The sequence below is a fragment of the Scyliorhinus torazame genome, chromosome 3 (assembly GCF_047496885.1).
Source record: "Scyliorhinus torazame isolate Kashiwa2021f chromosome 3, sScyTor2.1, whole genome shotgun sequence".
Classification (NCBI taxonomy): domain Eukaryota; kingdom Metazoa; phylum Chordata; class Chondrichthyes; order Carcharhiniformes; family Scyliorhinidae; genus Scyliorhinus; species Scyliorhinus torazame.
This window is the reverse complement of record NC_092709.1, coordinates 330,469,368-330,481,717: the sequence shown is the minus strand read 5'-3', so window position 1 is coordinate 330,481,717 and position 12,350 is coordinate 330,469,368. Positions and strand designations below refer to the sequence as shown.

General features: G+C 44.3%; 1 protein-coding gene across 2 annotated transcripts in view; it reads right to left on the bottom strand.

Annotated features, from left to right (window-relative positions):
* Positions 1-724: 724 nt before the first annotated feature.
* gfra4a (GDNF family receptor alpha 4a) overlaps positions 725-12,350 on the bottom strand; it is a 261,102-nt gene continuing 249,476 nt past the window's right edge. For both annotated transcript variants that reach the window (XM_072497669.1, XM_072497668.1), the window contains one exon: positions 725-11,273. In XM_072497669.1, coding sequence (XP_072353770.1) covers positions 11,133-11,273 — 141 coding nt within the window. In that variant the 3' untranslated portion in view covers positions 725-11,132. The remainder of the gene's footprint in view (positions 11,274-12,350) is intronic.

Genomic DNA, 12,350 nt, shown 5'->3' with positions numbered 1-12,350 from the left:
AGCATTCGTAAGGTCTAAAAGGCTTAGGACACATCTAACAAATTGCTTTCCATCCGAACCTCTGCCACAAGTCAATATGGAGGAAATTAAAATTACCCACAACAACCCTGCTATTTTCACATCTTTCCACAATCTGACTACATATCTGTTCCTCTGTATATAACTGGCTGTCGGGAGGCGTATAGTACAACCCCAGCATTGTGATTGCACCCTGCCTATTCACGTGCTCTGCCTCACTGCGGGATCCCTCCAACTCCCTCAGCACAGCTGTGATGTCCTCTAACCAGTGATGCAACTCCCCCACCCTTTCTGCTTGCCCCTCTGTCTTATCTAAAACATCTGTATCCTAGAACAGTAAGCTGCCAGCCCTGCCCCTCCTTTAAACATGTCTTCGTAATAGCAACAATATCGTAATTCTCCACGCTAATCCAAGCTCGAAGTTCATCCGTCTTACCGGTTATACTTCTTGCGTTGAAGCACACACACTCCAGACCCACTGAGATCAGCGACTTCCCTCTGCTCTCCCTCATAGTTATATTAGTCAAGGGTTGATTGGCACAACAAGGGTAAGGAGTGAGATCTTGGAGGTGGGGATTCATAAATGAGGTAGTCCTGCTCGTGGAAAGAGCAGGATTGAATGACAGGCTGTCCTGGTCTCACTGTGAGCTTTAGGTTCTTGTGCGTTCACAGACGATGTGATGTGAATAAAGGGCACACAATCCTAATTTGTTTACATTTTAATATGGATAATAAAAATCACTCATTACAATCAAAAGAAATTTCATACATAGCTTCCTAACAACAAGGACTTGTTGCCATAACGAGAACATTAGCATGAAGGAAATGGTTGCATGGGGGGGGGGGGGGGGGAGGGGGGGGGGGGGAGAGAGAGAGAGAGAGAGAGGAGAGAAGGAAAGAGAGGAGAAGGGGAAGAGAATTGCCAGAATGGACATTATACACCACAGAACAGGACACCCAGGTTCCAAATCAGTACACTGACATTTAAAGTAAAACCAAAAAGTACTGTGAGAAAGGAATGATAATACATTAAATTGCAATGTTAACCCTTTTAGTTTCCCACCCTGTAAGATGGTTGACAAAAATCAGCCAAGAACGTGATTAACACAAACACCTGCTTACATCATTAGACGTGGCCACATATACCTCAGAAAATCAGCTTGTTTTTAAGAAAGACTTTCCGTACAGAAACATCTATAATTTTAGAAAATGTTTGATAATGCTTCATCAACTTGAGCAATGTTGCTAACTTACGGACTTCGCTGTGTAAGCTGTGGCAGGGTGAGTTTCCGGTAGGCCCTGCTACAAGAGTTAGTCGCTCAATATCTCTTTTCCCCCCTCCACCCAGAGTTTCTGTCAGATTTCCAAGAAATGGCTCATTGTCAGCCAAGTACCAATTTAGGCAGTACAAGGTGTGGTCTGGAGACAGTTCAGGGTTTCCTTTCCACTGCACCGATATAGTGTCTCCAACTGAGTCCATAGCTTTGTAAAAGTATTTCCACCTCTTAGTCAGAAGGCGCAGGGGGCTCAAACCTTGAGCCAGACAGTTCCAACTTTGAATTCTGAGTTCACATCAGGGCAGTCTCTCACCCTGTGAGTATGGGTGACTTCCCACCATTGCATGGACTGTGAAAGGCCATGAAATCTTGCTTGTGTTTAGGTCTAAGCACCCTATCGGGTGATATAAATATGGATACAGTCATGGAAGGAACATTAATATCGCGACTGTTAATCAGTTTTCAAACCCTTCCATTATTTCAACAATTAATCATGGTTACACTCAACTATGTGAAGCAGCTCAATTTGATTACTGTAGAATTGTGTCGAGGGCTCGTGTCACTGGGAACTGGCTTAAGGCTATTTTCACTTGGGATCATCAAAATACAGAGACCTCACAGCATAAGGGCAACACACGGGAACACCACCACCTGCAAGTTCCTCTCCCAAGTCACATACCATCCTGACTTAGAACTATATCACCGTTCCTTCATTGTCGCTGGATCAAAATTCTGGAACTCCCTAACAGCACTGTGGGTGTACCTACACCACATGGACTGCAGTGGTCTAAGAAGGCAGTTCGTCACCTCCTTCTCCTTGGCAATAATGCTGGACTTGCATCTCATGAATGATTAAAAATAGCTTCCCAGGTCAGGTTTTGAAGAAGGGCCATATTCAACTTGAAAAGTTAACTCGGATCCTGCCAGATCTGCTGAGCATTTGCAATATTGAGATCATGTATGGTATGAACTAAATGCAACATAGAACTGCCTCTCCTTCAACATAGGACCACAAGACCTAGCTGCATCACAAATTGGCCAATAGTGGCATCGGCAAACTGTTTTACATACCACCTGATTTACTTTATTGTGGCCACGAAACAGGTTGCCGATTCACTACCAACCATTTTGAGACATTGCACGGGGTGGTAATTTTACTCTGTATCGCACTTCCAACCTCAAGAACACTTGTGTGATGTTTATTCACCCATTGCAGCCACTCCTGCCTCCTAACTGAATACCGTTGATGACAACCTAGTGCTGTGAACTCAGAAATAAGAGTCACTGGGTTATGACTGGGATATTATAGCTATGACTGAAACATGGCTAAGGGAGGGGCAGGACTGGCAGCTCAATGTTCAAGGGTACAGATGCTATAGAAAGGATAGAACAGGAGGTAAGAGAGGAGGGGGAGTGGCGTTTTTGATTAGGGAGAACATCACGGCAGTACTTAGAGGGGATATATCCGAGGGTTCGCCCACTGAGTCTATATGGGTGGAACTGAAAAATAAGAAGGGAGAGATTACCTTGATAGGACTGTACTACGGGCCCCCAAATAGTCAGCGGGAAATCGAGGAGCAAATATGTAAGGAGATTACAGATAGCTGCAAGAAAAATAGGGTGGTAATAGTAGGGGACTTTAACTTTCCCAACATTGACTGGGACAGCCATAGCATTAGGGGCTTGGATGGAGGGAAATTTGTTGAGTGTATTCAGGAGGAATTTCTCATTCAGTATGTGGATGGACTGACTAGAGAGGGGGCAAAACTTGACCTCGTCTTGGGAAATAAGGAAGGGCAAGTGACAGAAGTGTTAGTGAGGGATCACTTTGGGACAAGTGACCATAACTCCATTAGTTTTAAGATAGCTATGGAGAATGATAGGTCTGGCCCAAGAGTTAAAATTCTTAATTGGGGCAAGGCCAATTTTGATGGTATCAGACAGGAACTTGCAGAGGTAGATTGGGGGAGACTGTTGGCAGGCAAAGGGACGGCTGGTAAATGGGAGGCTTTTAAAAATGTGTTAACTAGGGTTCAGGGTAAGCACATTCCCTTTAGAATGAAGGGCAAGGCTGGTAGAAGTAGGGAACCCTGGATGACTCGAGATATTGAGACTATGGTCAAAAAGAAGAAGGAGGCATATGACGTACATAAACAACTGGGATCAAGTGGATCCCTTGAAGAGTATAGAGATTGTCGAAATAGAGTTAAGAGGGAAATCAGGAGGGCAAAAAGGGGACATGAAATTGCTTTGGCAAATAATGCAAAGGAGAATCCAAAGAGCTTCTACAGATACATAAAGGGAAAAAGAGTAACTAGGGACAGAGTAGGGCCTCTTAAGGATCAACAAGGACATCTATGTGCAGAGCCACAAGAGTTGGGTGAGATCCTGAATGAATATTTCTCATCGGTATTCACGGTGGAGAAAGGCATGGATGTTAGGAAACTAAGGGAAATAAATAGTGATGTCTTGAGAAGTGTGCATATTACAGAGGAGGAGGTGCTGGAAGTCTTAAAGCGCATCAAGGTAGATAAATCCCCGGGACCTGATGAAATGTATCCCAGGATGTTGTGGGAGGCTAGGGAGGGAATTGCGGGTCCCCTAACAGAGATATTTGAATCATCGGCAGCCACAGGTGAGGTGCCTGAAGATTGGGAGAGTGGCGAATGTTGTGCCCTTGTTTAAGAAGGGCAGCAGGGAAAAGCCTGGGAACTACAGACCGGTGAGCCTAACGTCTGTAGTAGGTAAGTTGCTAGAAGGTATTCTGAGAGACAGGATCGACAAGCATTTAGAGAGGCAAGGACTGATTCGGGGCAGTCAGCATGGCTTTGTGCTTGGAAAATCATGTCTCACAAATTTGATTGAGTTTTTTGAGGGGGTGACCAAGAAGGTAGATGAGGGCAGTGCAGTAGATGTTGTCTACATGGACTTTAGCAAAGCCTTTGACAAGGTACCGCATGGTAGGTTGTTGCAGAAGGTTAAAGCTCACGGGATCCAGGGTGAGGTTGCCAATTGGATTCAAAATTGGCTGGACGACAGAAGACAGAGGGTGGTTGTAGAGGGTTGTTTTTCAAACTGGAGGCCTGTGACCAGTGGTGTGCCTCAGGGATCGGTGCTGGGTCCACTGTTATTTGTGATTTATATTAATGATTTGGATGAGAATTTAGGAGGCATGGTTAGTAAGTTTGCAGATGACACCAAGATTGGTGGCACAGTGGATAGTGAAGAAGGGTATCTAGGATTGCAACGGGATCTTGATCAATTAGGCCAGTGGGCCGACGAATGGCAGATAGAGTTTAATTTAGATAAATGTGAGGTGATGCATTTTGGCAGATCGAATCAGGCCAGGACCTACTCAGTTAATGGTATGGCGTTGGGGAGAGTTATAGAACAAAGAGATCTAGGAGTACAGGTTCATAGCTCCTTGAAGGTGGAGTCTCAGGTGGACAGGGTGGTGAAGAAGGCATTCGGCATGCTTGGTTTCATTGGTCAGAACATTGATTACAGGAGTTGGGACGTCTTGTTGAAGTTGTACAAGACATTGGTACGGCCACACTTGGAATACTGTGTGCAGTTCTGGTCACCCTATTATAGAAAGGATATTATTAAACTGGAAAGAGTGCAGAAAAGATTTACTAGGATGTTACCGGGACTTGATGGTTTGAGTTATAAAGAGAGGCTGGATAGACTGGGACTTTTTTCCCTGGAGCGTAGGAGGCTTAGGGGTGATCTTATAGAGGTCTATAAAATAATGAGGGGCATAGATAAGGTAGATAGTCAACATCTTTTCCCAAAGGTAGGGGAGTCTAAAACTAGACGGCATAGGTTTAAGGTGAGAGGGGAGAGATTCAGAAGGGCCCAGAGGGGCAATTTCTTCACTCAGAGGGTAGTGAGTGTCTGGAATGTGCTGCCAGAGGTAGTAGTAGAGGCGGGTACAATTGTGTCTTTTAAAAAGCAGTTAGATAGTTACATGGGTAAGATGGGTATAGAGGGTTATGGGCCAAGTGCGGGCAACTGGGACTAGCTTAATGGTAAAAACTGGGCGGCATGGACTGGTTGGGCCGAAGGGCCTGTTTCCATGCTGTAAACTTCTATGATTCTATGATTCTATGACTGCCCAAAACTCATTCCACTTAGAGCCCTTGCACAGATTTGAAAGGAGCTTTCATCCATTTGGTTTGAGTGGATTCAAACCCATGTCCCCCAGCTATAAGAACTGTGCGCCGAGGGAAGATTATTTCTGGCTCTATGGCCACTCATATTCCTCCTCTTTTTTTTAAACCTTACAAGTTACACAATTGCAGTTCTCAACATCAAATAATCAAAGACTCCACTGCAAAGGATTGGGCAGAAACTTTCAGTAAAAATACAACATTGCAACCTGGAATCCGTAGCCCATGAGGATGCATCTGTGCTTGCACAAGTGCATTTATTTGTGGCTGGCATCTGCTGTGGGATTGTAGGGAAATCTGATTTAATTGCTTTTTTAAACATTCAGTTGTGACAACATCCTATTTATCAGAGAGAAGACACATTGAGGTTATATCTTTTCGGGTAGTCCATTCCAATTCATAAGATATCATTTTGTAATTATGTTTTCCCCCATGGCGTCTTTCGTACTTTTGCCAACGATCTTAAATCTAAAACCCCTGGTTACCGACCCGCCTTCCAGTTCCATAAATCCAGTGGGAGATCAGAGGAAGCATAGCTTAATCCAGTTTTCTGTGTACTTTGGTTCTGCTCCAGAATTACAAAAGATGATGGAAGGATTCCTGTACACTTCCTGTCATCGTCTTGTTTGTTGGTTAGATGACTCCAGGAATGTGATTGTTCTTCCTGCGCAGAATTCCTACAGTGCAGAAGGAGGCCATTTGGCCCATCGAGTCTGCACTAACCCTCTGAAAGAGCACCTTACCTAGGCCCATTCCCCCACCCTATCCCCGTAACCCTTTCTAACCTGCACATCACTGGTCACTAAGGGGCAATTTTATGATGGCCAATCCACCTAACCTGCACATTTTTGGACTATGGGAGGAAAGCGGAGCACCGGGAGGAAACCCACGCAGACACGGGGAGAAAGTGCAAACTCCACACAGACACCCAAGGCTGGAATCGTGCTAACCACTGTGCCGCATATACTATGACCTCTCATATAACATGATAGTTCCCATATGTCAACATTATTAATTTTAACATCACAGATAGGTCCCTGGACCTTCAGTGTAGATGGTACATAGAATATAAAAATAACTGCAGAATGTAATACATCAGATTTCATTTATACTCTCCCACTCCTTTGTGTGTTTTAAAAATTTGCCTAAATAATTGAACCCCAATCAATGATTTGAATTTCCATATCATTTCATCTCCTCTTCACACCTTGGTTGAAAGGGGCCTGAACTGTTCCTTTGAAAAACAGCTTTGAGTTTATGTGACTATTGCAAGATGGCATGAGCCTTGACGGGCCACATTCTGAAAAAGGGGTACCGTCATCAATCGCCTTTAGTTACCTTTTCTTTTACTCATCAGTAGCGGTTTGTTCAGTTTTCCCAGGTTGGGGTGGTGGAGAGATGGGGGCGGAATTGAGAAGATCAATTAGCACCAGTCATTCAAAACAGGTTGTTGGAGAACTGGCTCTGCGCCATGACCATTTTTCTTTCCTGAAGTCAACCTTCTTTCAATTCACTGCCATTTATTGCCCAAACTTAATTGCCCTTGAGAAAGCGACTGTGATCTACTTTCTCGGCAAGCAAGTGGCTTGCTTGGCCATTTCAAATTACAGTTGAGAGCTTAAAAGTACATTGCTGCGGATCTGGAGACAGAAGCAGACCAGACCAGATCAGGCAAGCATGGCAGATTTCCTTCCCCTCAAAGACGTGAGCATTTTACAACAATCCAGTAGTTTCAAGGTCACCATTACTGGTACTGGCGTTTGCTTACACATTTTATTTAAATAACTGAATTTAAATTCCCCTGTTGCTTGGGGAGGCGGGGTGAATGGATTGTTATCTCAGGTCTCTGAATTACTAGTCTGTATCATACTGAAACAGGCAGGATGGCATGTTAGGTGAAACAGGTTGCAGATTTGCTATCTGCCCATTTTGCACCACTGCCACTGGTCAATTTCATCCCTCAAGTTCCCAATGACCTGGATACATGTCACACGTCTTGTTTAAACACATTGTTCAACTAAAAGCAAAATACTCACTGATTTCCAAAGAACAGACTAATTGCCACAAACTAGCCTGTAGCTTTGCAGGTTCAGTTGGAGTCAGACTGAATAGGTTCACTGGTTTGTCAAAGACTTTGATTATAAGTTGCAGGCCACCGCATCTGCTTTCCATTCCAGATGGAATTTCCCAAAAGCTCAGAGGAGAACCTTGTAGTGGCCAGCAAAATTGCTTTTATCCTACTATAGAAACGATTTGGTCAATTTTCCAGTGAGAAATTGCTCCATAACCTACCTTCATCGGCAAGTCCTGCAGCCCGACATCTCAAATGGAACTTTCGCGTCATGCTTTCAACTGTCTCCTCCAACATCGCAGTCATCAGAATCCTGGACTCAACTATTTTTCTAAACTCCACTACCTCACTGCATCTCTCCCCACTTCAATACATTCAAAAGCAACCTTTTTGAACACGTCCTTGATCATTTCCACAAACCACTGCCTGGTACCCAGTTTACCCCGATATGATGGACATTGGGATGTTTCATCACTTTATAAACACAATGTGAATGTAAATCTTTGCTAGCAGTTGCTAAAGATTGTCTCCTATAGGTACCATTCTTAATCTCTGAAACCTGTACAAACACCCCAGGAAGAATTAAATCTCAAGATGGCTGCTCTTGTCCATTGTTACTTAAAGAAGTGCCTTGGGACTGACTAACAAGAAGTAGAAAGTGATACCAGTGCAAAGCATTGCTATTCCACTTTGTTTCTGTAGACTGGGTTTAATTGTGAGGAGCAGATAGTAGTGCTGCTGCACCAAGTTAATCTCTCCTTCAATGACTGACATTCAGAGGCATAGAGTACAGTTCCCCAGATTCAGTTCTCGAACCACTGCTGTTTGTTGTCCTTGAGAAAGTGGTGATAGGTATTCATGATGTTACCACAATACTGACCGGTAAGGAGCTCCAAGATTTTGGCCCAAGATCCCGAGTTTAATAAATTGGCCCAAAACACATGAGCAAAACGTACTAAAGTGTTCACAAGCTTTAAAAAAAAAGTTTACGGATCATTCATTTGATGGATGAGGGTGAAAGCAACTCAATACAAGTTGTGACGAAAATAGAGGAGGTTCCTCTGATGGCTAGGTGGGTTACATGCGGTCCAGAGTCATATGGACCACGTAGGTCACAGGATTGATCCCAAGTGCTGTGATTTCAGCCAGAGCCATGGTAAAGAAAGAACTTGCATTTATATAGCACCCTCAGGATATCCCACTCGCTTTATAGGTAATTAAGTAAAACTGAGCAATTTATTTTGTACTTAAAGCTGAAATTGAACTCTTCTGTGCAGTTATGCTGCTTTCATTTGGAGAAAAAAAGGTGATGAAATAAACTGCAGGTGATTGTTTGATTTCTACAAATTTACCTACATATCGGAGGAGGGCAAAACATTCTCCTTGGGCGTAGGGAGCCGGGACTCAGCTGTGGGAATTGCCTGAGATGATAAAAATCACAAAGCAACAATAAGCATTTATAGTGTGTTTATCACAGGAAAAGATAGAGGTGTTTCACAGGAGCATTATCAGACCAAATTTAACACCGAGCCACAAAAGGGGATGGTATTTTGGTCAAAGAGGTTGGTTCTAATGAGCGTCTTGAAGAAAGACGGGAGGTTTATGGAGAGAATTCCAGAGCTCAGAGCTTAGGCATCTAAAGGCAAGCCACCAAAGGAGGAACACAGATTTCTTGACGGATACACATAAGACGGGAAAGATTATGGGTGGATTTGAACAAAGAGAATTTTAAATGTGAGGCATTGCTGAACTGAGAGCCAGTGGGTCAGCAAGCAGTCGAGTAAAAAAGAGAAAACGCACCTAAAACGACAAATTAATGGGACAACATTGAATATCTCTCCCCCTGTGTTACTGCAGAGAAAATATACAGTCTTTACAGCTTATCGTCCATATTAATGGTCCATGTACTCGACAGGGAGGCTTTCAAGGTGATTGACAAGGCCTTTAGATTTCTGTTCAACTGAGCTGGACTGTGAACAAACTGTCTAAAGAATTCTCTATTTTAAATTGTTTGGATGTAATTTTTGTTGCGTATCAGCGGTGGTTCAGAACTCTCACCTCTGAATCAGACAGTATTGGTTCAAGTACACTTCAGAATCTTGAACTCAAAATGCTAGGTTGACACTGTGGAGCTGCAATCTTTCGGATGCAACATCAAACTGAGGCCCAGTCTGCCTTCTCGGATGGATGTAAAAATCCCACAGCATTATTTCAAAGAGTGGGGCAGTTAGCCCAAGTGGCCTTGCTAAAATTTATTCCTCAGTCAACGTCACTAAAATTAAATCTATTCATCATCATGGTGCTGTTTGTGCACATTGACTGTTGCATTTCCTAGTCTAACAGCACCTATTACTTCAGAAGTACTTCTGCCTGGACTGTAGACAGAAAAATACATTTCACTGTACTTCGGTACACGTGACAATTCATCTAAATCTAAGTGCTTAGCTGGTCGTAAAGCACTTCGGGACAGGTGTTATTTAAATGTAAGCCATTCTTTCCTGCCGCAAAATGGGAAAAGTGTCTAAAGTGATAGTACTATTTTACTCTGGGTAGCCGATGCTATCTATTTAGAATTGAGTACATGGGAGGGGAGGGTTGGGATTTCCTATAGATGTGCCTCTGAAGGTTTGCAAAGAGTCCCTAAGCCTGTGCCAATATTGATTAATTAGTGCCCCCCAATTTAAAGTCTGACGTATTAGAATACCTTGTTTTCTGTGGCAATGAGAATTACCTGGTGACCCTTAAATAGTGGAACTAAGTGGCAATTTGTGAAAAATAAATCTGCCAAGCTCCTCTTTAACTCAACAGCTCCGTAACATTTGACAAGGATAACCAGGCTTTAAATTCATCCTCTATATTTTACATCTATTGAAAATGGATCATTAAGTTTCGACCTTCAACACTGCAAAATGGGTATTGACGCTTATTTCTACTTTTAAATCGTTTTTTAAAAATTAATTGTGGTGAATCAAGTACCTTCGAAAACTGTTTAAAAGGAAAGAATAAAGCTCTGGGATGTCCGGCTGGGGGCCACGGGCTTCCTTCCCCACCCAGGGAGGAAAAGTTAGACTAAACTTCAAACTGGTTGCTTAGCTGCTGCTCTTTTCTTCTTTAAAAATAATCTTTGCGTTCAGAAGGCGGTGTGATCAGTCGTTGGAAGTTCTCCAAGGATCATTCTTGTTATTGTTGGGTATTATTGTCGACACTGACTGATGAGCAGAAAGTTAGCAACTGATGCAGGCTGCCATGATCTCCCTCAGGAGGAAGTGGGCGCCTCAAAATGGCTCTCCCCGGAAGTGGGCGCATCTCAAAATGGCTTCCCCGGAAGTGCGCGCGTCTCAAAATGGCTTCCCCCAGAAATGTGTTCATTGCAAAATGGCGTTCCCGATGGAAGTCTTTCCGGCAGATGGCGGTTCAGAATGTTCGCCCGGTTTGAAAACAAAATGGAGTTCTGATGGCACAAAATCGCTTGTGTCTCTTATGCCAAATCTTTCTCGGCCTGGAGGGTTGGTGAATGAAGCTAATATACATTGTGTTTGTATGTGTGTGGACAGAGGTTGATGGGGGATCCTCCCAGCCCAGTGTCTGAATTGTTCACATTACAAAGTGAAGGTGAATCGAGGTGAGCAGCAGAGCCCAGACCAACTCCGCTTGGCCGCTCACAGCCACCGCCAGGCCCAAGGCCTCTGAGGCTGAGCGTGTCGAGTCGCGCCACAGTGGCCTCTCGTCAGCGACCTGCAAGGAGAGACCAGAAGAACAGAATGAGACCATCTATCAAATATAATCTTATCCAATGAGTTCCCCTCCCTCCTCTGCTATTGCAAACCCTGCACACGCTTTCCTTTGCCAATCAGGGTGACCAACTCCAGGGGGTGGTGAGGTGCTGGGGAACCTGTGCCGACATGAATGGGCAGCCAGGAGCAGTGTGAACTCGCATGCACAAAATTTATAGGTGTGAAATGCAGGATGAGCTGCCCCTCCCCAGGCAACATGCTAACCAGGACACAGGGCAGTTGTCTCAATTACGGGACGATCCGTAAAACCCAGCATAGTTGGCCACCCTGTTGACAATATATACCCAATTTCCTTTTGAAAGTTGACCATGCTTGAGCATCTATCTGCGTATTTGTCTCAGTGTTCTGTCTTCTGGTTTCCATAAGTTAGAAATAATCACACTTTGGACTCAAAAGGCTGGAGCTTCATCGAGCATATTTCTTACAGCTCTCCATGAGGCTGATAGACATTGTTATGTGGCACATGACCGGCGCAGATGCGAAAGGCCAAAGGGCCTTTTCTGTGCTATATGATTCTATGACTCTGTGCAGAGTTTGCACGTTCTCCTTGTGTCTGCGTGGGTTTCCTCCGGAAGCTAACGTTCCCTCCCACAGTCCAAAGGTGTGCAGGTTAGATGGATTGGTCATGCTAAATTGCCCTTAGTGTCCAAAGGGGTTGGGTGGGATTGCTCGGGTATGGGACGGAGGTGTGGGCTTAAGTTGGGTGCTCTTTCCATCGGTGCAGACTCGATGGGCTGAATGGCCTCCTGCACTGTAAATTCTATGACTTTATGTCTAGTGAAGCAGTGAAATGTGGCATCCCAGGATACATATTCTGTTATGATCCCAGCTGATGTTAAAACTGGACAGGAAGATCTCAGAATGGAACCTTGGCTCAAAAGACTGTGGGCGCGATTCTCCACTCGCGCGACTAAGTGGCGACGCCGTTGTGAACGACGTCGAGGCTCACGACGGCGCGAAACGGCACCGAACCCGACCGATTCAGGGCCCGAAAATGGGCGAGGATCGGGGCCGCGGG